Source organism: Cyprinodon tularosa, unplaced genomic scaffold, assembly GCF_016077235.1.
Source record: "Cyprinodon tularosa strain WSP-4 unplaced genomic scaffold, ASM1607723v1 ctg73, whole genome shotgun sequence".
NCBI lineage: Eukaryota > Metazoa > Chordata > Actinopteri > Cyprinodontiformes > Cyprinodontidae > Cyprinodon > Cyprinodon tularosa.
Genome location: NW_024039485.1, coordinates 66,832 through 93,931, shown reverse-complemented (window position 1 = coordinate 93,931; position 27,100 = coordinate 66,832). Strand labels below are relative to the sequence as shown.

The window sequence follows — 27,100 nt, the reverse complement described above, 5'->3', positions numbered from 1 at the left end:
AAACAACAGGATTTAAATTGATGATTTCTAAAGGCAAATAGTTGCACTTTTTCTGTCATTAAAAATACAGTGAAATGAGCTGGATACAAATATAGGCCATGCTTTTCAGATATAGAAAAAAAGGAACATTTTGCATAATTTTTCCATTTCACATCTGTTCACCTATGTGTTGTCAGACAAAATACATAGCCTTTTTTGGTTGAGAATGTCATGCATTAATTCTAATGTAATTTTTGAAATAATTTTTTGATTTTAATGTTTGAAATTAATTAAGGGATACTTATAAATGATAAATAACTTGAACACAACTTGTCATCAATTGTACATTTATTCAGTGATCAGATAGGAGGACATAGGATAGAGATTAGAAGGTATACCAAATCAGTTATAGTGATGCTGTGATTTTGTCTTCCACTAGATGGAGATGTTAGACAAGCATAAACCGCTTAGTTCAATAACAGGAAAGAGCAAGTGGAGGAAAGAACAAAAACTACAATGGCAATCAAGAGGAAGTGGTGAAGTATGGCAATCAGAGCTGCAAACAAAGGAAGCTATCTTCTTCCTGCATAACAGAGAGGAAAAAAGAAATACGTCACACTTTACAACTATTTCATTCATTCACATTTTTCCACAGAGAATAGGTTCATAATTTACCTGTGTGCCAGTGGCCTCTCTATAAGCCAGGAAGCAGCTTCTTTACAGGCCACTGCAGTAAAAAGAAAACAATTGCAGTCAAAGTGGCAAAGGAAATTTATTTCCACTCAAGCAAAACTGAACAGAGACTTCAGGCATTTCTGAGAGTTGTATTTTCCAAAACACACGTAAGAGCAAATAGCACTCCTTAGGGTTATTTTCTTCTTTCCCAAGGTGATAAAAAAGAGGTAGGGAGGCACTTCAAAGGTCTGACTTGAGGCTAGGATACCAAACTAAAGAAAAGTTCTCAAATTAATATCGCCCCCAGATGAGTCTTAAGTGTCCTTGGATGACAAGCAGAGATTGGATTGTAAGCTTGGTAGCTTTTGATGGCCATGCCTGTCAGACTCACCTGCTTTTTAATCAGTAATTACCATAGGGGATTCTCTTGCATTTCTTAATTAAATTGAACCAAATGCAATTAAAAACCACACTCTCATTCCTTTAAATGGGGCTCTGTGGAGTCCTTGTTTAGTTCATGCTGTTATAGAGTAAGCGGTTGAATGGCTGTAGCACCAACCCATCTCTCACAGAGCTGATCAAATCAAGTTGAAACTTTGGATAATAGAGTGAAAAGATTGCATCTTACGACCTAACTGAAAAGGTTAAAGACAATAAACTAGAAGGTGCATTTGTTATTTTGTTCAAAACAAGAGAGCCAGTGTTAGTTTTAGTGGTATGTAAAAACACATGTGGAGAATTACCTCCATTAATTGGTTTTTACCTCCCCAAGGAGGTAATGTTTTTAGGAGAGTTTGTCTGTCTGTGTACAGGATAACTTGAAAATATATCAATGGATTTTAATGACATTTTGTAACCAAATGTTCACCTCAGTCCATGGAACAATCCATTACATTTAGGTGACAATCTAGGTCACCATCTGGATCCAGGAATTTCTTTTCAAAGATTTTGCTTAAACAGGTATTAAAGGTGGATATGTTAGGGGAAAATGAGCTACTTGGCGGAGGTATGCGCTCTCCAAATGCTTTTTCTAGTTAAACATTTTTATCAGAGAACAACCACAAAATATAATGTGTTATTTGTTTTTTTTTAGCGATAGGCAAGCACAGGATTGAACATAATGTATGATGTCAAAATACATAAAAAAAAAAAATCTTAAAAGTATGATTAGATGTGATTTAAGCCCCTAGTTAACTCTTAAAAAAAAAAAAAAAAAAACTCTCTATTTTAAGTGTTTGGGAGAATGTACCAGCTTTGCTCATTTACATCTACGACATTTGGACGTTTGTATTTCGAATATGACTCAATCTAATTTAGTCAGATTTAGTTTGGGTCTCTGACCGAGCCACTCTAACCTTCTAATCAACATTACATTGTAGATCCAGTTGTATGTTTAAAATGACCATTTTGGTATGAAGTAAAGTTTTAAGGCTTTAGCTGCTTCTAACAGCTTATCTTTCAGGATTACCCTAAAATTTATTTGGTGATGCGCATTATTAGTTTTTCATTGCACTTACTGGTAAACATATAGCTAAGAAAGTTAAAATTTGATCACCACTGATCTTATATTTTTTAAGTTTAAAAAACATGCATTAATATTTATGCAGTTTGTCTTATAAAATCAATCAAAATTTGTATTTTTTGTATTTTTAAAGTCCCTATCTCAAAGGACTGCAGTTTTTCCAGAATATGTATAAAGTACTCACCATCTAGAGAAGTCTTCAGCACTCCATGAGCTAACAAACACTGAGAAATCACTTGTAAATTTCCCATCTGCTGTCTTCATGTCATCCTTGGAGTTATTGTTGTAGTCGCCACAGGCACCACAAATCTTACCAGAAAGGTTACCATCGACAGTGATAGTGACCTTCTGTGAAATAGAAAAGGTGACCTGCACAGCTGAGGTCCTCTCAATGACAACACTCCTGTCTGAGATCTGGACTGATAGCTCATTTGTCACGTTGCTGGGCAGGGACACTTTCTTTCCATTTACCTGATAAAATATGATACAGAGGGGAAAATAAGGGAAGAAGTCAAATATATTTTGGGAAAAACACAAAAATACAAAAGTGCTTTTTGCTTTATTTTTAAAAATCCGCACCCAGGTTTCATGCTGATCGTTTACTGCCACAGTGGTGTCTTGAAAGAACACATACAAAGTGGCAACAGCGAGAGGCCCCCGTTCCCTGCAGATTCTCATGTCCACAACCACACGGAACCACTGCTTGCTTGACTCGTCGCAATTAGAGGCCAACTCAAAAGCCCCTTGTGTTCCTATTGTTCCAGACATGCCATCAAAGGAGCTCAGCTCGCCCACTGGACTGACATTGCAGTGGCCCTGTATGATATGACAACCTCTGACCCCATCTCTGACATCACAGACCTCCCCGCTGGTACAGGACAGCTTTTCGCATGTAACCAGCCCAGAGGCCTGGCACTCACAGTTGGAGCTGCAATCTTTATCCACCACAACTTGACCCACCTGAAATACAGCTTTGGTTAGTTGAATCTCTATTCCTTCTTGACACTTGGCACACCAGTGAAATATATCAGTGATATTTTGGTCACAACATTTTGCATATAATAATTAAAATGAAACCTCTCTTAAAGCTCACCGTCAGGTATCTGCCATTGTGCACACACCCACACTTGTCAAGTGGAACACATTGAATGCCATCAGAAACAAAGCCTTCGTCACACTGGCATCCTTCAAAACATCTCTCAGAGCACTTAACTTGTTGAAGGAAGCTAGCACATGTCCTCTCGCAAGTATCAGCGCACACCTCATAGTGACTGTGAGGAGGGCAGGAAGCAGCTGCAATAAAACAAAATGTGCTAATAAATAACAAAGAACAGACAGCAAGGACAGGCGAGGGAACTGCTGCTGTGTGTGACCTACGGCAGAAGGACTTGCTTCTCCATGGCTGGATTTGAATTCCTTCACTGTGGCAGGCTAGTGCGTAGGCCTGTATGCTGTCGCACAGAGTGTCCTTGTTTCCATCAGTTGCACACACATCAAACACACAATTTGACACATATGCAGCTGGATCGATTTTACTGTGGCAGGCTTTAAAAGGGCCGTCAGCGGCACTGATGATGCCACAGGAATCTGGTTTTCTATACAGAACTTCCTTGGCTGGTTCGCATGCTGGACACTGACCTCCACAGCCACCACACACATATCCAGGAAGGTCCACGGCCCAAGCCCTTCCAAAGTCATCAATGTCATTTGTTTGTTTCCCACCAGGAAGTCTAAAGTCGTCTCTACCATTGGTGTTATAGTTGCCGCAGAGACCGCACATCCTATCTTGGTATGTAGAGGGAACAACCACCTCCACATAGTATATGGTGTCATAGAGAACTTTCAGCCCAAATGCTGTCTGGAGCACTATGTTGCGACCCTCTTGGGTCACAGTCAGATGGCCGTCATTTAATGAGAGAGGAAGGTTGAGCAATTCACCATTCACCTGTGTAAGAGATTTAGTGAAATCATTGTAATTAGTGTTAAGAAATCATTGTTAGAAAGATTAAATCCCTTTTCACACAAATATAACCCTTTTTAAGAGATCTTTTACTCCTTGTGAAATTGAAAGTAGTTAATTGTTTCTTTCATTGAAACTGAAAAAAAAAACAAAAAAAACAATGAACTACCATTTTAGGGGAGCACTGATCTAGCTGTTCTCAGAATGTTCTTTTTTAAATGAGGTCAATGAATACTTTAGCTATTGCAGCAATTTGATTAGAATCCCACAGACAGAGTAGATGCATATTTTATTGAATAACAAAAAAAAAAAAAAAAAACTTTTTTAAACTAGAAGTTGCATAGCTTGAACCTAAAGTGATACATATTTTTCCAAAAATTGGGGATTTTTAGTGACAACATAAAAATGTAAAAAATATTTTTCAACGTTAAAATTCTAAAATCTCAGATTGTTTAAAACAACAGTGTAAAATCTCACTTAGTGCATGCCTGTTATCATTTTTTATGCGAATAACCTCAATAATGGCCATTTGTCTACCCATATTTTTTTTTGTCTTAACTGTGTTCAAGATTTAATTACAAGGTCAGCATGATCAAAAACCTGCCAGCTTTTTGAATGACATGTTTGAATCTTTAGCCTAGCATGACTTCAGCCTGCAATGTCCACAATACCTGGAAAGATTATCCTGTAAATTTACAATCCAATATCAACAAAATATTGTGACATTTAAAGCATTTAAGTGTTGGCTTTGAATGACTACAAGAAAGTAAAACTGCTTACAAATAAAAATAAAAATAGTATGGCTAACACCTTTTAGACTTTCTTATGCTACTGGTGATATAAAAAAGGTACTGAAAATGTAACATGGATGCATATACAAAATATATGTAGCACATGTCCACAGATGTGTATTACAACTCTGAAAACCAGTTTTCTATTGGTTTAGAAAATTAATTAAAATTGAATTGAAGTAAAATGAAGCTTTTATTCACATATTGTGAATGGCATTTCCTCCTATTGTCATATGCTTCTTAGCTTTCTTATGTGTTTTGAGTACTGATAAAAATAATCTCACACATCTAGGGTAAGTGTTTGCATCTGAATTAGAATTGGACATTTTATTCTGGACTATTTTGAAATTGGATCCTGTGCCTAAGTGTATCTTTTTATCAAGCAATGCCCCTGAGCCATACAAAATAAAACTTTCCCTCTGAGTTTTGGTATCATTAATGTTAAATGTCATTACAACAAAGAAGGTATGAAAGAAACTGACTATTGAATCTCAGAGAGAGTTTAGTTAATTTTAGTTTGAAGAACAGAAAATAACATATTTCTATAGCTGTGTTGGTGGGGCCTTATATGTGTGCTTGATAAAACTGTCAAACTTACAATGACTTTCCATGGCAGACGCTGCTGGATGTATATCACATAATCATAAACTGTCACTGCAACTGACTTGGTTACAGCCACCTTTCCATTGCCAAACTTCTCGTTGCCCTGAGTAACAGCAAATGGTATCAGTCGACCTTTGTCATCATCGCAAACTTTGGCCAGCACATAGACGCAGGTACCCTGGAAATCAAACCTTTGACCATCAAAGGATGTGTAATGAGGGTCCCCAGAAGCCACACATTTTGCTTCTCCCTCAGGATGGCATCCTTTCACTCCATTTTGGAGCTTACAGACTTCTCCTTGACTGCATTTTTCTTTTTGGCAAGTAACAGCCCCATTCTCTCCACAGGTGCATTTCTCCATGCACTTGTCCTCAGGATAGAACACCTCCCCTTTCTTGTAGTACTGACCATCATAGGAGCAGCCACACTCTCTCACAGGCACGCAGGCTTCCCCACTTAGCAGAAAGCCTTGGTCACACTCGCAGGCTTCTGCACAGTGCCTGTGGCAGGTGGCGAAAGAGGTTAAGCTAGCACAGGTGGCTGGGCAACCCGTGGCACACAGGTTGTAATGGCTGTTAGCAGGGCACTTCATTGCTGCAGAACAGAAAAAAAGAAAACAAAAAAGCACACTGGAGATGACATGTATAACCAAAACAATCCTTTAGGTGCATTTATAATATTTTAAAGCTAGATAATTGAAATGTCTGGCGAGAAATAAACATAAATAAACACAATACAGTACAACTGGCTTTTTAATTGTTTTTAGGTGCAGATGATTACTTAGGATGACCAGATTTGGATTTCTGAAATGGAGGACACTTTTTTGTGTGGGGGGGCTGCTGGGCCGCTGACTGTACCGGACAGGGCGTTCGAACAGAGCCATCAGCTTGGGGACGGAGCACCTGAACCTGACCCTCTGCTGGTGTTCCCTGACCAGCCCCGGAGCTCACAGCTCGGTTCTGCTGCACTGTAGTCGACCAAAATCCCGGAAGATTACTTTAAAATAAAACAATTGCTATAAGTTAAAGCCTCAATACCGGAAGGCACTGCTTTGTTCATGTCTTCTGATCTCTGCATATCATAATAAATTAATTGTTCTCTCCAAATGACAGTTGCAACTCTTTTGTAGGTTCTGAACAAAATGAGAAAAAGGTATTGGCTGCAGCTCCTGTTTGAATAATTCATTCATTAATCATCATATATTTATTAGTAAAAGAAATGTCCCTTTAATCCCCTCTATACTGATTTGTTTGGTCACAAGCATACTCCCCTCAGCAAATATGTCTCATGACCTCCTCCTCCCTGCTGAATAGATTGCCATAGAAATTCTTATTTAATTAACTTAAATTCAAGCTGGAGATGCTGCAATCACTACTTTTGTATCAGGTGGATGTTGTGTTATTAGATAAGTTTGCTGTAGTTTCATGTAATTTTCTGCTGCAATCTTAGCTGCCTCCTCTAGCTTTTGTCTAAAGGCTTATTTATACTTCGAAACTAGGTCATCTGCGTAGGTGTCGCAGTGAACACAAAGACATCCCTGTCCCCTCCGCAGACACTCTGCTGCACCTCTCCCAAATGTTTTGTTTGTATGACCGCAATTGCGGAAAACAACTCCTGAAGTTGGACCAGCTAGAAGAGCATGGTGTGTGAGAACGCTGGTACCCTTTTTCCACCTGGATCCCTGCTCTTTTTCACCCTCATGTTCCTCTGTTGTTGGACAGACTTGCCGTCACGTCCTCACCGCCTCGGCTGTATCTAGACCCACATCTAGTTTGTGATTGTCCCTCTTGCTTTGTGGCATGGAATATCACATAGCGCAGGCCAAGCTTCAAAATTGAGCATAAATCAAAAATGTCTGCGTCAAGCTCACTGCAACACACTGCTGCGGGGAGTATAACCAGCCCTTCAGGCATTTTTTCTTTTATATTGTTATAAGAAATTATATAGGCCTAATTATGGTGAATTTTAAACCTGGACACAAGTATAGGGGAAGCATTGTTAAAGATTGCTTCATATATCCTTTAGTTAAAGCAAAAATGAAAGAAAAGTACAATGTGAAACTCACGGCAAAACTCATTCGTTCTCCAGGAGTGGATTGTGATTCCTCTGCTCTGACATTCAGATGCGTACACTTCCACAGCATCACAAACTGAGCTTTGATGCCCATGGTACTGACACACATCATAAACACAGTCCTCCATGTAGGAGGAGGGGTCCACGTGTCCGTGACACTCTCTGAAAGGCCCTGCTTTGTCAGCAATTATGCCACAGTACTTGTTAGCTTCATAAACTTTCCTCTGTGAGTCTGAACAAACCTGGCACCATGGCCCTTGGCAGACAGATGAGCAATGGGGTGCGAGTCCCACCTGCCAGCTCTCCCCTAGCCTGGTACCGTCAGGGGCAGTCTGTCCATTAGGCATGGCCAGGTCATCCTTAGCTGTGCCGTCATAGTTTCCACACAGACCACAAACCACGCCCTGGTAGGTGCTGGGCAGAGTGATGGTCACTTTGCTCCTCCAGTCAAAGCTCACAGTGATTCCGGCCACTGTCTCCACTACAGCTGAACGACCACTTTGAAACACAGCCAGCTCATCATTGTAATCCAGAGGCAGTGAAGCAAGCTGCCCATTCAACTGAAGAGCAGAGAAAAGGGGAGGGGGTGGAGGGATTTTTAGGGATTATGAATTTAATAATTCTGCACACCTCACTGATCCATTCTAATGTGCAGTTAAATCTTAGTTTAATTAAGACTGTCTGGATTTAATTTTTAATATGTGATTAAATATATATACAGTGGAGCATGAGGGATGAGGAAATTAGCACAGATACAAAGGAAATTATCATCCACTCATTTAAATCAGATGGGCTTTTATTTTCATTGATGTGACTGCAAGCTGTGTCCTAATTCTCATCTTTCCACAAATGTGCAGAAAAGCAGATTACTTCTAATGCTATTAATACAACTTCCACATGCATCATTATTTATACCTCTACATCAATACTCACCAAGACCTTGTAGGGGTACTCTTTGCTTATGGTGAGAGTAACCCCATAAATGGAAATCTTAACAGTCTTTGTGTAGGACACAGCCTTGCTTCCCCTGTTTTCATTCTGCACAGTCACATTGAAGGGCACCATCCCAGCCTGCTGAGAGCACACTCCAGCCAGCTGATACTCGCATGTCCCCATGAAATCATACTTGTAGCCATCGAAGGTACGATAGTGCGGGTCACCCGACGCTCTGCATGTGGCGTAGCTGATAGGCCTGCAGGCACGCTGTCCCTCAAATACTGTGCACTTCTCATTAGCAGAACACGAGGCTTCCCGGCACGTCACCATACCAAGGGTTGTGTCACACACACACAGGCGACCGCAAGTCTCATCGGCCCAGAACTCCTGTCCTGGCTTGTAGTAACGGCCCTGATATGAGCAGCCGCATGTTTTAGCAGGCACACAAGCACCAGCGCTGAGGACGTAACCCCCGTCACACACACAGGCCTCCATGCACACTTTGCTACAAATCTGCTTTTCCTCAGGGAATGGGCAGGATGGCTGACATGGGCTGGCGCACTCTTCATAGTGGCTGTGGCGTTGACAATTCATGGCTGGATGTAAATAAAATGAACCAAAGACAGGATAAGAATGAAAAGAATTTAAATATTTAACTGCAGTCATCAGCAGAATAACTTTATAAACTTACGACAGCCGAACTTCTCTCTCCAGTTCTTGATTATTATTCCATCCTCTCGACACTGTTGATTGTAGGAGTCCAGTGCCTGGCACAGCATCTTTCTGTCTCCTTTATTTAAACACATGTCATACACACAGCTATTCATGAAGGCCTCAGGGTCTAATTTCTGATTACAATTCTTGAAAACATTATTTGTCTCTGCTGTGAGGGCCCCACAAAAAGCTTGAGTCTGGTAGATTTTTTTGTCATTATCACCACAGGTAGGACAGTTTTCTTCACATGTATTCCAGCAAGGATAATTCTTGTCCTGGTCAGGTGTTTGCCAACTTATTCCCCATTCGATCACTGAGGAGATAGCTTGGCCAGTAGGATCCCGAAGTTCATCCCCTTTGTTGCCATTAAAGTTGCCACACAAGCCGCAGACACTGCCATAGTAGCTGCTTGGAAGCTTAATGATGAGATGCCAGTTCCAGTCATAGGTGACAACCAGGCCAAAATCTGTCTGGAGCTCAGCATTACACCCTCTTTGAAATACAGAGACTTCACCATCACCCAGCTGAACAGGAAGATTTACCAGCTCACCATCCACCTAGAATTGAAACATAAGAACAATATTCAAACAGCCATCAGGAAAATATGGCAGATGAAATATTCGGAGGCTAAAATCTCACCGTGATTTTACCAACTTGGTTCTTTCGAATTGTAATGTTGTGCCCATACACAAACACATCAACCTCCCTGACATACGAAACTGCAGTATTGCCTCGGTTGTCATTCCTCTCAGTTATAGAGAAGGGAGTAAGACCGTCTAGGTTACCACAGGTCTTAGAGATAACGTACTTGCAAGTTCCCTGGAAGTCAAAGTTGTACCCATCAAAAGTGTGGTAGTGGGGGTCACCCCAGGCCCAGCAGGTGCCAGTGAACTTGGGGATGCATACAGCCTCACCCTTTTCAACACGACATGCTTCTTGGACACGACAGTTTGCATCTTTACAGGGATCTGAAAGAGACAGTCAAGAGTAAGTTTCAGCTTTCAAAAATAGTGACACCTCTTGAAAAAAATGAATTAAATGAACAACAGAAAGTTTGGCTTTTATTCCCTTATAAAGGCACCTTCTTTCATATGATTGCTTTCTTCTCTTCATGGCCTGTGACAAGAGGGACACTGGGCTGCAAAAATTTTTTCTTTGTCTCTTGCCACTCTTGCCAGTAGATTTATTGAGATTTTTTAAAACCCTCATAGTACATTTATTTAGCATTTAGGTCTATCTCTTTGACTATCAATTACATACATTGAGGATTGTATTTTTTAATATGACCGAATATGAAATATTCCAGAGTTATTAATATAACAATGTGTTGCACTGTAATTACAAACATAATTTTAAAAATAGTCGCACTTCATCATATCAGTTAATATCAGTAACTGTATATAGTGTGTGAATCTTGCCTGTGTTGTAGCATCCCCTGATTCCTTTCCTGACCATGCATTTGGTGTCTTTAGGACATGAATATTTCTCGCAGACAAGGCCTGTTGCCCGATTACAGGTGCACTTTGTGTTACAATCCTCTTCATAGAACATTTCACCAGGCTGGTGAATGAAAAAGCAATGGGTTATACTGGACGAGGGTAAAAATTTATCATTTAGAATAAATCTCAATGAAATGAATATCAAATGCACCACTGAGTATGAAACACATTGATCTCATTTATGGGCTAATTCTCATCACTATGCACTTTTGCATGTTTACTTAACAAATGGTAATGTGTACCTTATATGTTTTTCCATTGTCATAGCAACCACATTCAGTTTCATTGACACATGTCTGTCCATTGAACAGGAAACCAGTGTCACATTCACAACCTTCAGTACAGCCAGTGGGACACTCAACAATATCCGTAAGGCCGGTACAGGAATCAGAGCAGGTTTCAGCACACACCCGATAGTGGCTATTGGACGGGCATTTCATGGCTAAGAAAGCAAACAACAAAACATAAAAATCATTTTAGAAAAAGAAAAAGTAATTTAAAATAGAAAGAAATGATATGGGAAAATAACAAAACTTACGACAAAAGGATGGAGTCCTCCAGTCGACATCTACTCCTGCCAAGTGACAGTTATAGGCATAGGCTGCTATGCTGTCACAAAGCACATTCTCTTCTCTGTTAGAGGCACACAAATCAAACACACAGTCATCAAAGTAGAGCTGTGGGTCAATTTTACTGTGACAGGCTGCAAATGGTCCTTTGGATGCTGCAATGATACCACAATATGTGGGCTTCGAAAAGACAGCTTTGTGAGCTGTATCACAGTTTGGACAGTTATTCCCCTCACAGCCATTTTCACACACCACATTGGGAATGTTGATCTGCCATGATTTTCCAAACATGTTGACATTATTGGTAACTTGATGGTTGGACATCTGGAAGTCATCTTGTTTATCTCCATTGAAGTTGCCGCACAGCCCACAGACTTTGCCACGATAATTACCGGGTACCGTGACTGTCACATGGTAGACTAGGTCGTATGTGACCACCAGTCCAAAATTTGTTGAAATGACATAATTTCTACCCTCTTGATAAACCTTAAGTGCTCCTTCTTTTAGATTAACAGGCAGGTTGTTAAACTCCCCATTTATCTAAAATGAAAACAATTAGGTCAAAGGTTATAATTTAAAATCAGATGTAGATAGCGTTCAAATGAGAAATTCATTGCTCACCATCACTCCAAATATTTTGTTTCTCATGATGAGAGTGAAGCCATAGGCCTCCAATGAAACCAGTCTGGTGACAGAAACCTTTTTCTTTCCTCTCATTCGGTCCCACTGCACATTCTCCACCTGGACTGAAAAGGCCTCTAGATGTGTTCCCTCCACACCACAGCTCTTAGAGAGAATATATGTGCAGGTTCCTTGGAAGTCAAATTTCTGACCATCAAAAGAGAGGTAGTGGGGATCACCAGAAGCTCGGCAAAAACCTTTACCAACTGGATGACATTTTTGTACGCCATTCTCTAGCTTGCACTGCTCATTAGGACCACATTTGAACTTTTCACACTCAACCTAAGAGAAAGAGAGATAAGAAACATAATTTGTCAATCTAGCAAGGATATTTCCTTTAGTAAGAACACAATGCCTGTTATTTAAATATTATGAGGCGATACTTTCTTAGCATCCATGATAGGAGTGCTGAACAGTGCCCCCTCATGTATTCCTTCATTCTGCTTGGGGACTTGAACACCCATGTGGGAAACTACATTGACTCCTCGAGCAGTAAGATTTAAAGGGACTGGCCCCCAACTTTGAAATTGAGTCGGGTTTCCTTACTAGGCTGGAGTGCATGTCAGGAATTCTCTATAATGAACCCCATGTTCAAGCATAAGGATGTCCATCAATGCATTTGGCATAACAACATCTTTGGCCAAAGCTCGATGATCGGCTTTGTAGTTCTATCTTCTGACCTTCAGCTGCATGTTTTGGACAGAGAAGGGAAGCTCTGTCCACTGATCAATACCCAATGGTGAGATGGATAGGCTGAAAGAGGGGGAAGCAGGCCCAAGGGCATAGTGAGGGTCGGCTGGGGAACATCTGGTGGGGCACTTGGTCACGAGCTTATTCCACTCCCACTTCATATAGAGTTTCTCTTAGATTCTAGGGGAGGCTGATGTTCTCTGCCTCTGTTGTTGATGCTTACACTTAAAGCTGTGAGCATAATTTCTGCCGTAGTGGCCGCACCTGAGCCTGGTGGTGAACGCCGACAGTAAGGAATGCTGTCAAATTGTAGAATGAGAACTATCACCTCTAATTAGCCTGTGGGACTCCTGAGGCAGCAAGCAGGTATTGTGTGGCCAGTTAGGCTGCTGCTCAGGTGGTTGCAGAGGAAAAAACTTGGAGTAGTTTGGAGAGACTGGAGAAAAACTATTGGTTGGCCTCAAAGCGATTCTGGGTATTTGTTTCAATTGCAGCTCTGTTCCAAAACGGTTTTGTATTGTTGGGTTCAAAGGTGTACAAAAAAGAAAGCAGTAAGCAGTAAAGATATTTTTTCTATTACATATTGAGAAACAGAAAAAGGGAATATGAGTAAACTTTGTGAATAGGTATCGAGCAGCAATGAGTGTGCCTGGTTAACATAAACTGTAGAGAATATACTGAGGAAGCCGGAGTACCCAGAGAGAACCCACACATGCATGGGGAGAACATGCAAACTCCATGCAGAAAGACCACTTTTCTAATTAGCTTTAAACCTTAGATCTTAGCAATATTCTGCTCTTATGCAAAGAAAAATGTAAGAATGTTTGAGTTCTCCTGGCACCATACTAGATGATTAAATATGATAAATACAAACCCCAAAAGACTTGCAGACAAAATTGCTGTAAAAGGGGTCATGCAAATCGTTTAATAGTGATATATTTCAACTTTAAAAGTTTAAAACAAATTTCATAACGACTCATAATAAGCACTTATTTCCATTTGTGTATCACATAAAATCTCAATGACATACAAAGACATTTATGGTTGCAGGGGCAAAATAGTTTAAAATCTTTCAGAAAATTTAAGTCATACTTTACCTCTCCATCCTGTGCACACTTGCACTCCTCCTGACACTGACCATTGGGGTAAAACACTTCACCTATTCTGTAGTAGCGGTTGTTGTGAATGCAGCCACATTGCGAGAAGGGAACACAGCGATTTCCACTGAGGATATAACCTTCATCACACTCACAACCCTCCCCACAAAAATCCTCACAGCCTTGAGGAGGAGCTAGACTGCTGCAGGTTGCAGGACACGCAGTTGCACAGATTTCAAAGTGGCTGTTTTTGGGACATTTCACCTCTGTTCGCAAAGAACAAATAGTAATAGTTGTTTGTCACTGGATTATATTAATTTTAAAACAATACATACATATTATATGATTGTTTCTTCCCTTTTAATAATATTGATGAATTTCTTACCACAGAACTGACTGGTCCTCCAGCTGTACACCTTAGCCCCAGCTCCTTGGCATGCAGATGTGTATGATGTAATAGCCTGACACAGTACATCCTTCCTGCCTTTATACAGGCATACATCATAGACACAGTCCTTCAAGTAGTCACCTGGATCTACCTTGGCATGACACTCACGGAATGGCCCTTCAGGGTCTCCAATTATCTCACAAAATTCTTTCTTCTCATATTTTGCCTTCTGGGTAATATCACAGTTGGGACAGACCCCTTTGCAGCCTTCAACACAGCCTGGAATCTCAGCCACTCGCCAGCTTGAACCAAAGTCCTCTGGCTTGACTGGTTTGTTGCCATCCTTTGGTGTCAGATCATCCTGGAGTTTGCCATTATAGTTGCCACATAGACCACACACAGCTCCCATGTAGTTGCTTGGCAATGTAACAAATACTGCACTTCCCCAGTTAAAAGTGACTTTTAGGCCAAAATCTGTGGTGAGAACAGCATACCAGCCACTTTTATGCACAGATATCTGCCCTTCATTGATGTCAACAGGGAGGTTGACTAGCTCATCATTTATCTAAAATGGAGGTAGATTAATTATAATCTTGTGCAATGAAAAGGAACAAAGAGAAATCATAAATATACTTAAACTGTATGGGTATCTTACCATAATCAAGCCTTTTTCCGTCTTTGTGATGATGATTCTGGTAGAGTACACATTAATCTGTACTAACTTAGTAAAAGAAACCACTTTGCTGCCCCGGTGCTCATTTTGCACCAGTACTTCAAAGGGAACCAACTCTGGATTCTTGGAGCACAATGCAGCAAGTTGGTACACACATGTGCCCTGAAAGTCAAACCTCATCTTATCAAAGGTTACATAATGTGGATCACCAGTGGCATGGCAGGTACTGTAGGACACTGATTGGCATTTTCTTATGCCATTCACCACTTTGCATTGTTGCCCTGCCCCACAGCCCGTATCATGACACTCTATTTGTCTGCTCCCAGGAGCACATTTACAACTTCGCTTGCAGTGCTGGTCAGCCCAGAATGTTTCTCCAGCAGGAACATAGCGACCCTCATAGGTGCAACCACAGTTAGCAGTGGGCACACACTTGTCTCCACTTAAAACAAAGCCATTATCGCAGGTACAGGTCTCAACACAGGGACGTTTGCATTTAGATGGGGCGGTAGGGTCAGAACAAGTAGCTGGACAGGCGTTACCACAGAACTCATAGTGACTGTTGGCTGGACATTTGTCATCTGTATGGAGAAACAGTTGGACAAAGTGCCATAGATGAATTCAAACAACAGATTAGTTATATTCAAATTTAATTTAGTGTTTTACTTTACCTTGAGATACTTACAGCATTTTGCCATCTTCCTCCAATTTTGAATCTGGATTCCAACATCCTGACAGGCTTCAGTATACGACTCAAGAGCTTTGCAAAGGAACTGCCGAAGACCACCTCCCATACATAAATCATATATACAATTGTCCATGTAAGCCTGTGGGTCAATGACTGGATGACACTTACTAAATGGACCTGACTTTTTGGTAATTATCCCACAAAATGAGTCAAACCCATACTTGTTCATCAAATGGCTGTTACAGCTGTCACACCCACCCACACAGTCGTCTCTGCATTTGGGATCAGTCCCTAACCCAGGCACCTTCCAGCTGCTTCCAAAGTCCACAATCCCACTTGCCTGGGTGCCTGAGGGTGTGGTAAAATCATCCGCTGGGCTGCTATTAAAATTACCACAGAGTCCACAGGTTTTACCAGCAAAACTGTCTGATAGAGTGACCACAAGATTGTGATCCCAGTTATAACGCACTGTAAGGCCAAAATCAGACTCTATAACTGCAAAGCGGCCACACTGAAACACCTTCAGTTTGCCGTCATTTAAGGTTATGGGCAAGGACCAAAGGTTGTTGTCAATCTGCAAAAGAAAAAAGAAAATGCACAAATAACTTAAAAATAACAAACAAAAAAAAATCTGACAATGCACTGTAGCTAATGTGGATTAAAAGTTTTAAGAAACTCTTACCCTCACACGACCTCTTTCAGACCGAGCTACCATAATAGTGATATCATAGACCTTAACTATCACCAGGCCAACATACGAGACTCTGCGACTTCCTCTGTTCTCATTCTGGGCAAGGACTTCGAATTCTGGGAGGTTGCTGTCCTTTTCACAGTTTTTAGCAATGACATACGTGCAAGTACCCATAAAATCAAAGTGCCGTCCATCAAAAGTACGATAGTGAGGATCTCCCATTGCCCAGCAGGTACCAAGCTGTGGTTTCACCGGTTCGGCCACACAGGAGGGAAGCCCATCACTCATTTTGCAGACTTGATTCGCACTGCAAGTGATGCTACTGCAGGACAAGGGGGCCTTGTCTAAAAAAAATGAAATGGACAGATTTATCTGAAAAGGTTTGAAGAAGAGATTTAGATCTGCTTTATATTGTATATATTACCTGAATTTTGCCCATCCTTTGTACAGTGTCCTGCAGAACCATAACCATTCATGTGACTGACACCAATGCTGTAGAGCCCAAAGCTAGAACCAGAGCTGGAAACTGTATGGATTCTGTTGCCTGAAATTTCTTTGTAGGAGATCTCTACTGAAGAGAAATCTGTCCCGGTAACCTTCTTCCATTGTATGTCTTCTGGTAATTTTCCATTGTCCCAAAGAAGTCTAGCTGTTGCACTGGTTTTGGCTACAATCAGGGCCTTGTTATCAAAGTTTTCAAGAGCTTCCAGTGAGTAGGACGAGCAAAAGCGGTCCACAGACATAACTGTCATCAAAAATGGATCGTATTGTTGCCACCAGCTATGGTAGACACCATTAAAAAGCAGCAGGACCTGGATGCCATGATCAGACTGAATAAAAAGTGTTTCAGAGCTGCTTAATTGTATTTCCTTAGTCTGGCCTCTGGAGATAGTAAAGTCCTTGTTACTTTTACCATCGTTAATGGTGACATGGCTTGTTTGGGAGGCCAGAAGATAAACAGAGTCATATTTACTCTGGAAGCTTAGAGCCGACAAGATGAAGGTGGTTCCCCAACTGCTCACTGGTAAAAGCTGCTCATAAACATGATTACATTTAGAAAAACGTAAGGTGCAAGTGTGTCCCGAAAAGACCGCAATTGGATGATTGGAGGTAACCCTGCTACCAGACAAGTCTCCATTGCTCTGAAGCTGAACGCTCTCGTATGGGTCAAGGTCTATTGTTATTTTGTCACCTCTTCTAAAGACACGGTTTTGAAAGATAATTGATGCTTCAGGGTATATCTCCACCTGGTTTTTGTCTTTTCCGTTTGTCACAGCAAACTCTTTTTTGGAGCCATAGTAGCCGTTGGTTGGAGTGAAGATGAAGTATTCTGTCCCCCATTCACTAGTTGGATATATAACTGAGGTGTCAGCTGTGTACAGCTTGAAGTTAGAAGAGGTCACAGACACATCTGCTGAGGCTTCAACCTGAACAGTCTTGCAGGACTTTTCACTGCTGTACATCTCAATGCCAGTTGGAATACTGATGGTGACCCTTTCCCCAGCTTCAAGGGTTCTTTCTTCTTTGAACTTCAGGGGAGGCACTTGCACAGTAACTTTGGTGTTGGCTTGAACAGCTGTGATGTACAGCTGATAACGAGGATTGCTGTAGTTTGGTAAATAATTCTGCATAAATGAGAGGGCAAACTCCCTTCCTGTCCAGCCAGCATGCGATGGACCTAAGTGGAGAAAATTATTGAAAAAAATAGACACCTTAAGATTAGGTGTAATTTAGGTTGCTTCGGGCAAAAGCTAAATGTACTGTGTTTTACAGATCTTTTTTGCTGGACTCATGTGATAAAAGAATATGGAAACTACAGAGTCTATTGATGCCACAGTGATCGAAATATTTACAGAGATGGATGACTGGATTGCTGGAAATTATATAGATAAATAAGAATTATGAAAGCTTTCCCTAATAGCACAAAAAACAAACCAAAATCAACAAGACTGCTGGTGAAAATATTTCTATTTCTTCCCCTAAGAATAAAGAACAGTAGCTTTTAATTATGGAGATTGAAAAGTGGGTTGAAAATAGAGAAAGTAAATTGACTGCTTATAAACAGAACACAATAAGCAGACTCACAAAATGTGGCTACCATACTGTAGGTTAACAATAAAAGTTATTATTAAAAAATTGCTATACGCTTATATGATTATATGTGAGCAAAAATTTTTCAGCTACAGAAATTAAATACCACACTTAAGTAAATCTCACACTTAAAAGAAAAAAAAAAAAAAAAAAAAAAAAAAAAAAAAAAATATATATATATATATATATATATATATATATATATATATATATATATATATATATATATATATATATATATATATATATATAATAGCTGTTGTACTTACAACTCAAAAAAGCCCCCACAACACAAAACAGCAAAGTAGTCCCCATGGCTGAAAAAGATGAATCTGGTTTTAGTTTAAAACAATAAAATAAAATTTGCATTCAGTTATAGTTTAAACAAACCTAGAAACAATCTTGACGTGGAAAGAGCTTACCTGCTCAGCGATAATGTGTGAGCACCTCTTTTCAGTGTTCCACACTGTTATATACTGATAGCTCAAAAAAAAAAAAGCCAATGTAAAAAAAATTATCTTTCACTCCAACAGTACCACTCCTTTAAAATAAACAAGCAAAAGTTTGAGATGACTTTTAGGTCCTGTTGTATGTTGGTATAGGTGTGAGCATTATTACAAACTACATGTCATGGGATAAATCAATTCTGTTTGAGGTGTGACACAACTTGTGACAGGTTATTTGGGAGTTGGTCCTATTAAAATTTCAGTTGCTTCCTTCACACAACCCACAAAACTAACACAAAACATGGACAGCTCACAAAAAAGGTTATTTTCAAAAAAATGTTTTTTTTTTTGTTTGTTTTTTTGCATTTCACTTTGCTTTTATCAAAATTATTCTGCTACATAATACTTTACCACGTTCAGAAATGGGCTGACCAAAAAAAAAACCATGCAGATTCAAATTATTTGTTCTGATGTGGGCAAATATTAATTAAAAGACAAATGCAGTGATGAAAGAAAGTGATTAAACAAGATCACAACTTTTCTCTAAAGTTAATTGCGCATAACTTAACCAAACAACCAGAAAGAGATCAGGAAGAAATGACCAAATATCCTTCTCTGACCTATTACTAATGGCATTAGTAATAGGTCAGAGAATGACGAAATATCCTTCCCTGACCTATTACTAATGCCATTCTTGGATTGCCAGGGCCCTCTGATTCAGGAGACATGCTCATGTGTTTCAACAGCTGATGTTTAAGTTTTTATTGGAAATGCCAAATGATTTCAGAACAAGATTAATACATTAAAACCCTGAGCAGAGTTAAATTAAAAGTAAGCTTTTAGTTTGGTCGACATGTTTTTTTCTGACTGAAAGTAAAATTTGGAATGTCTAAGAGTCTTGAATTAAAATATGATAGGTCTAAAGTATCAGTGGAAAAATACAATTACCCTAAAGGAGCTGAAAACAGTTACTATAAGGGTAACCGTAAAACAGATGTTACTATGTTCCCATTAGTCTGAGAGGATTATGCACATTCAACGCATTATGTGCAATACAGCAAAAACTACGTTATTTTCAGACTTTTTTCTAAGTTGTAAATTGTAATAAGTTAGTGGTTGCTGATGCTTATCGTTGTGTGATTATGTTCTTTGTTTTATGATGCATGTTGGAAACCAGTTCCCCCCTGGGATATTATAATAACCTGAACTAATATGAATTTAAATGAATTTCAGTTCATCATTTGTAAGATTTACCAGATCACCTAAAGTTTAATGTAGGATCCTATCGGGAAAACTAATTGTTCACATACATACTCTGCTGTGGAGTGGAACATATGTTATTCTGTATGGCTTTCATCAGAGACTTTAGAGTTAAAAAAGATTCAGGAGAGCCTTTACTGTATCTGTTCAAAAATTTAGACAAATGACTTTCTCAAGACTTAAGACAAATTGAAAAGATGTCAATATGACATGTTCTTGACTTTGTCCCAATAACCTTCTTAGAACCAAGCTTTTGTTTGGAATTTATTTGTTCTTTATTATTTAAGTTACATGGGATTTTTTGGATCTACTATTTTTAATAACTGACCCTGTCATGATAGAAGTAATTTTAAAGATACAGAAACATCTGCTAAATTCAGGTTGCATATACAGAAAAGCCCAACTTTGGGGCTTCTTTGGGGAAGGTTTCAACAATGCAAACAAGTGTGTACCTCTGGCTCTGAACATGGCTATATAAAAAGTAAACAAAGTAAAGTAAAGTAAACAAAACCCTGCTTAATGAAGTGTACCTAATGGTCTTTAGGAAACTTCAACAAGTGCAAACAGATGTGTATTTCAGCCCATAGACATAATTGTTGAAAAGAAACCTGCAAAAACTCTGCACCAGGCCGCCTGTCCTTCCTGAACAGACCTACTAACCTTTGTGAAATGCTGCAGACCGTTCTGATCTCTCTGCAAGCCAAGAAACACATTGCATTGATTGGATTGGACACAGGACTTCCCAGGGCAGCCTTGCACCCTGCAACACATTGGATTTCTTAGGTCAGCCATCTCTGGGAGATGTGCAGCAGAAAAATGTGCAAACAGAGGCATGTGGGATCGGGTGACCTGAGACTCTTTCCTTGACTGTGGATTCTCTCCCTCTTCACCAGAAAAATTACTCTTTGTTTAGTGCATCATGCTTGTTGAGGATTACCTATCACCATGTGAAACTCGAGAAGCATCATGATAGCCTTTCTTGGAGGGCCATTTCCCCATGTAGCTTGGTGTTAAACTTAGCTGTTAAGAAGAGCAAGATCAGTGAAGTGCATCATCACGCAAATTATCCACTTCTTGATGTGGACATTGTCCTCTCGTGCAATTGTTAGTCGTGTAACAATCACATATTTTTTGTCCTTCTTTGACCGTTGCTGGCAGGTATGTTTAGGTTATTCTGCATGAGCAGCAGATAGCATGACAATTGGCTTATTGTCATACCACTTGACAACACAGAGCTCACTGTCTGTCCTTGTAACTGTTTATGAAGCACCTCATCCATAACGTTTCACTTGGCAGCTTTTTCATTGCTAACAAAACACAGTTCTTCATCACTGCCAGTTAGATACACCCGTTCTTCGGTATTTGATCCACAGCTGGGAGGCTCATGAAAAAGTGATCACAATACATTTTGTACCTGAATGCAAAGTTTCATACAGATGTTTCTAATCCCTTAGAGTTCTCAACTTGTGAGCTCAGCGTCTTTGCTTCCTGGTAGACTTCAGACCATCCATCCATCCATCCATCCATCCATCCATCCATCCATCCATCCATCCATCCATCCATCCATCCATCCATCCATCCATCCATCCATCCATCCATCCATCCATCCATCCTTCCATCCATCCATCCATCCATCCATCCATCCATCCATCCATCCATCCATCCATCCATCCATCCATCCATCCATCCATCTTCTAACACGCTTATCCCAAGTGGGGTCATGAGGGGTGCAGGTGCCTATCTCCAGCTCTCTACAGGCGAGAGGCAGGGTACACCCTGGACAGGTTGCCAGTCCATCGCAGGACTTCGGAGTCCGTTAAATTCAATTAACTAATGCCAGAGAAAAGTGATTTATGCCAACTGGATTGGGCTTTAGTGGCAAATACTGTTGGAATAGGCAGGCTCCAGTAAAAGGAATCATCTTCTCATCCATTGAGACACCTTCAGGTCGAGCCTGAAGGTTGCAGCCACTGAGTATGTGATTAATGACCCTCCAGAACTTTTTAGTTTGTCTCGCATCTGCCATAACATCATCAATGACAGCTTTCAGGTTGCTCCTGAGTTTGAAAAAAACTATCACATGGCATTGCATCACCGATGGCAGGGATTTGCAAATTATTTGACCAGAACATCCTTGTTTGAGGGTAATGAACATAAGACATCAAGATTAATGCCCCCCAAAAATGGTAGATCTCATCAACAGAAAAATGTAATTGATTTCTTACTCTTAGCCAGTGACATCGCGTGTGTGCAATCAGCAAGTAGTTTAATCAGCTCCATGTCAAGGTACTGTTCCAGATAATCCTGTGGGTAACAGTCTTGTCTTTCAGATCATATATCACCTGAAACTGAGTTAAGTTAGGGGTGAAATGTGTTAGTTAATTCCTATTCCAGCTGTCACTATAATCATTGGGGTAGAAATTAGCTTCTGTTGCATCAGGTGGGGACTAAACATCAGAATCATCTTCAGGGGAATCAGGTGGAGAATAATCATCTTCAGAATCATCTATAGATGTAAGAGATCCATATCCGTAAAATGTTCATCCACGACTGGATCATTCTCTCCTCCATCTGATAAATCTTCAACCTCAAAGTTGTCTATAACTGCCATAAGACGTTTTTTTGAATTTGACATGAAAGTTGCTCTGTAATGGAAAAAAACAACAACCCTAAATTTAGATAAAAGATGGCTAATGTATGATGTAGCTTGCAAGATAATTATTGCTTGAAAAATCTAATGCTGACAAGAACTACTGACACTTGTTATTTATTTTTAAATATTTCCAGTTATAAACTCAAATAATGTGACAAAATACCACTTACAATACCTATTTACATTTATAAACTCCTGTAAATATCTTCACATTTGTAAAACCACATGGCACAATCAATAATGAAATATAGCCCGATCCCCTCAAATGGGTATTTACCTTACAGACATTGCAAATGGCTTCAGTGTTAAAGAAAAATGTCAAATTTGCAAGCCTTATGAAGCTAAAGATGTAACTGTGTATAAAAAACACTGCTTACTGGCATGAAACTTGCAGACCATTTATTGTACGAGAGTTAAAGCTGTAAAACCATATTTAATTTCTGTTTATGCAACTTAAAATTTTTAATGTGTAAATACAGTGTACACTCTCTGCTGCTGTTAAATCATTGATGGTCAGTGTTATGAATGAACCTTACATGTTTAAAAAACTTGGAGCAGAACAAGTGTGTTATTTACCTTACAAATGTCACGATGGAGTTCTATTTTAAAGGAAACTTTACATTGTTGTTTATGCATATGTAATGCTGACTGAGATGCAGCAATTTCCTTCACTCCCTGCGCTAAGTGACCCACATTTACCTGTGTAAGTGCAGGCAGCATAGATACAGTTTAGCTGTACCGCATATATGTGAGGTCCTGGAAATGTAGACCTTGGTGTCTCTCCACTTTAAACTTGGTTGTGCAACATTTTCTTTACTTTTGATAATATCAACTGAGGTCTACTGTAAAAAAACCTCAAACTAATAGGTTAAGCTGATTTTGTTCTTCCTCTGCAATGTTTTGGTTGTTGTTTACTGGTCAAAGATACAGCCTGTTAAATCATGAATTACCTGTGATTAGTCAAATTAAGGAAGAGAAAAAAAAAAAGTTTACAAGCCATACACAGGCTGATTAATATCTGACCAGTGCAATCCAGAAATCACATAAACAGAACCTGTCAGACAACACGAAGTAGGTTGAGATCTCAAAATGCAACATATCAATCAAAAAACAAAACAAACAAAAAAAAAAAATATATATATATATATATATCAACAACAGAAGAGAAACAGAGTCCATGAAATTATGAGTCTGGAAATGGTTACAAAGTCATTTGCAAGACTCCAGAGCATCAAAGTGAGTGGAGTAAACAGGACAGTGATTAAGCTTTCAAGGAGCAGCCAAAAAGTACGCCAAAAACTCAGAATAGCATCTAAATCACTGCAGGCCTCAGTCAAGGTCAGAAGTTAACAGTAAATGAGAAAATGAGCAAAACAAAACCATCTATGAGAGAGTTCCAACGACAAACCACTGCTGACACACTAGAGAACAGACCTTTTTCCCTTTTACCAAAAAACATTATTTGTATCTTTTATCCGTTTGGAAAGATCCAAGACATGCTACATACGGTACGGAGTTAAACTAAAGATAGGGTACATTTCTATATGTCTACCTAAATTTTAAAGCATTTCTAAGTCTTTTTGTTGCACTTAGATGGAAGGGCAAGTTGTACAAGTCGGCTCTCAGTTTGACAGCGGTTGAGGGCTGGATGTTATCCAAATGTTTTAAGAGAACTGACCCAACCTAAAGTCAAGCAAAATTTGTAATTTTCTAAAGTGGATCTGAATTATGTTGACATAAACTGATCTCACTACAAACACATGTTGCCATTAGTGGGTGAGAGAGAGAGGCTGGTCCATGACATCAGCTGCAGGCCACCCTAAAAAATATATTGTATATTACAGTATACTTTTTTAATCATACCATATTATGGACATCAATAAAAAAAAAATGCTGGGCATGACACAAACTAATGACAAGCTGATTAAAACTTTATGATTCCCAGATATTTAAGACTAAATTACAGGGAAAATTGAAGGGCCAAACATCTTAGCTTCAGAGTACTGGAGGCCTGAGACAGCAGTCCTGTAGGATTCTACAGCATCTTTTCAAACCTGGTCTGACCCAGGAGACAGTTTCAGTGATATGGAAGACCTCCTACTTTGTTCCAGTGCCAAAGAAAACTTAGCCAACAGTCCTCAAGAATTATAGACCTGTTGCTCTCACATTTCAGAAAGTCCTGTTAGTCTACCAGCCAGAAGATATAAAAGCTATCAGGACCACCTGCAGTCTGTTTATTGCCCTGTAGTTGGAGTTGTTGATGCTGCATCTGCACAGACAAACCCACTGTCATTTAGATGATGTAGTCGGCATTGTGAAGAGGGTGTTCTTTGATTTCTCCAGAGCATTAAGCATGATTTTGTCTGACTTACTTTGTCAGAAACACCAGAAGACTCAGGTGGAGGCATCAAGAGTTGACTGGATCAAAGACTACCTGACAAACAGAGCACAGTTTGTTACACTGAAAGGTCTCCAGAGGAGGAGACTGGTTTTCCCAGGTATTTGAAATATATAGGGCTGCAGACCCTGAAAAATCTGAATCAAAGATCTTTTTTTTATTTGAATCAAAGATTTTATATTTGGTTTAAAAATGCTAATTATATTAGTAATAGCTAGAAAGCTTGTGCTTTCAAATGATAATTTTATCATATTAGATTTGGAAAGTAAGTAAAATATATTTTTTAAATTCAGTATTGTAATTAGGTATTTTAACATTATTAGCTGATTTAATCAAACAGAGGTACATCATATTGCTTCTTGGACATATAAATTATATTCTATGACCAGGCTCACATTGTGTGCCTTAAATCATTGTATGCTTGTTAAACCTGTACTATGTCAAGCTTGCAAAAGGGGTGGATAATCCCTCGGAACCAACGCATCAAAGATTAAACCAACATATCTTTTAAATGGTAGTAGCTGGAAGGAATAGATGCGGATACTATGTTGGCTTTGGGCGCCACACAAAGAATAACAATTTGTCAAGTAGGGTGCGGCAAAAACTTAGTAATAGGGAGAAAGTAAATATGGTTTAGCCCTCAAAAATTGTATTAAGAGCCTCTTTAGTAACAGGATTTAAAAACCAAATATTTAATGGTAATGCATTTCCAGGAGGGCAGTTGGCCTGTTTCACTCACTGTATGTTGTTTGCAAGGATTTGGATAAAGGTGTGCCTTTAGCGCTGTTTTTATAAGATATAATCCTGCTTTAAACCTACATAACATTCCTCGTTTATATTTGGTAAAATATAAACATAAGTTAAATGACTGTAGTCAGACAGTTGCTGATCAATATTTATTTAGACAGGCCTGCCCTTGTGAAAATAATTGACAAAAACCCGTTAAAAATATACCTGGTTATACAAAAATATGATTTGATTTACTTGAACAGATGAAATTATGATTATTGATGTTTTCTAACAGATCACACAGTTTGCTAAAAAAAACAGGGGTAGCTTGACTTTTATAAATATGGCTTCAATCTCCTCTGCTGTCACAGACTTTGTCCCAAAGTACTGCATTATGTCTCTTTTCTGGTTTTACATCATTTGACAGGCTACCACTGTTATCTCCTAGCCTGACGTAGTCCGACTCAATTCTAGTCAGAATATGAGTCTGATACTGCTCCATAGAGCTGTGATTATGGGGCGTGTTTCGAACGAACCAGGGAAAAAAAATGCCTCTGCACTCAATTGGATAGATCTACAACCAATAAGAGCAACGGAGTGCGTGACGTATGTTAAGCGAGGCATAGTTGTTGATGATCTTGATGAGCCTTGATCGCGTTTCTCTGTTCCTCTTTTAAAATTAATTTGCTGTCGATATCTTCTAGAACAGACCTAATAGCAGAATCTACTCACCCAAATTCTCCAGCAGCAGCCATTATTGTTGTCACCCAAGCACGCTTTGGTCACGTGGTTGATTACGTTACTCTTGATCATCTGTCCATCATCGTATAAAGCCCGCCCTGACAATTTGATTGGATCGCCTGACAGTGGGCGATAATACTCGCGCTACTATGGAGCAGAGCCAGACCGAACTTCCCTGAACTCAAACCTTGTGGGCGGGACTAAGTTCGGACTGGCACCCAGGCTAGTTATCTCCCTGTCATGTGAGAAATTGTAAGGGAACAAAAAAGAAAAGCATATTTATGATCTAAAGCTAATTGCAATTATGTATCAAGATAAAAAATGTAGCAATCAAATTTAACTAAGAAAAATAAATAAAAATAAATAAATGGAAAAAAACAAACTTTACATTCTACTTTATAATAATGAACCACTTTATCTTAGCGGATGACATTGAAGTTAGTGGTTGTGATGGTAAATAAATACGAAAATGTGGTAGCAACAATCCTGGAAGGAATAAGGAAAAAAAAAAGCTAAATCTTTTGCAAAAATTGCTAAAATCCCCAAAGAGTTC

The 27,100-nt window shown here is 39.4% G+C and overlaps 1 protein-coding gene across 1 annotated transcript; it reads right to left on the bottom strand.

Moving 5' to 3' along the window:
* Positions 1 to 309: 309 nt before the first annotated feature.
* LOC119772864 (IgGFc-binding protein) lies at positions 310 to 18,760 on the bottom strand. The gene is made up of 23 exons (XM_038269546.1): positions 18,743 to 18,760; positions 18,590 to 18,637; positions 16,654 to 17,907; positions 16,221 to 16,573; positions 15,536 to 16,112; positions 14,833 to 15,431; positions 14,175 to 14,742; positions 13,790 to 14,055; positions 11,943 to 12,284; positions 11,291 to 11,861; positions 10,995 to 11,194; positions 10,672 to 10,813; positions 9,893 to 10,221; positions 9,231 to 9,810; positions 8,537 to 9,135; positions 7,596 to 8,163; positions 5,526 to 6,124; positions 3,554 to 4,121; positions 3,270 to 3,469; positions 2,756 to 3,136; positions 2,361 to 2,647; positions 655 to 706; positions 310 to 562 (listed from the first exon to the last, which is right to left on the bottom strand). Exons 2-22 carry the CDS (start codon positions 18,633 to 18,635, stop codon positions 697 to 699), a joined length of 9,039 nt encoding a protein of 3,012 aa, XP_038125474.1. The 5' UTR covers positions 18,636 to 18,637; positions 18,743 to 18,760; the 3' UTR covers positions 310 to 562; positions 655 to 696.
* Positions 18,761 to 27,100: the final 8,340 nt, after the last annotated feature.

What these genes read in the sequence shown, in the direction of transcription:
- LOC119772864 (XM_038269546.1), bottom strand. Translation starts at nt 18,635, where the DNA reads ATGGGGACTACTTTGCTGTTTTGTGTTGTGGGGGCTTTTTTGAGTT. An exon ending in AAAGGATGGGCAAAATTCAG is followed by an intron (nt 16,574 to 16,653) that starts GTAATATATACA and finishes CATTTTTTTTAG; the next exon opens with ACAAGGCCCCCTTGTCCTGC. An exon ending in GAGAAGCAAGTCCTTCTGCC is followed by an intron (nt 3,470 to 3,553) that starts GTAGGTCACACA and finishes GTTTTATTGCAG; the next exon opens with CTGCTTCCTGCCCTCCTCAC.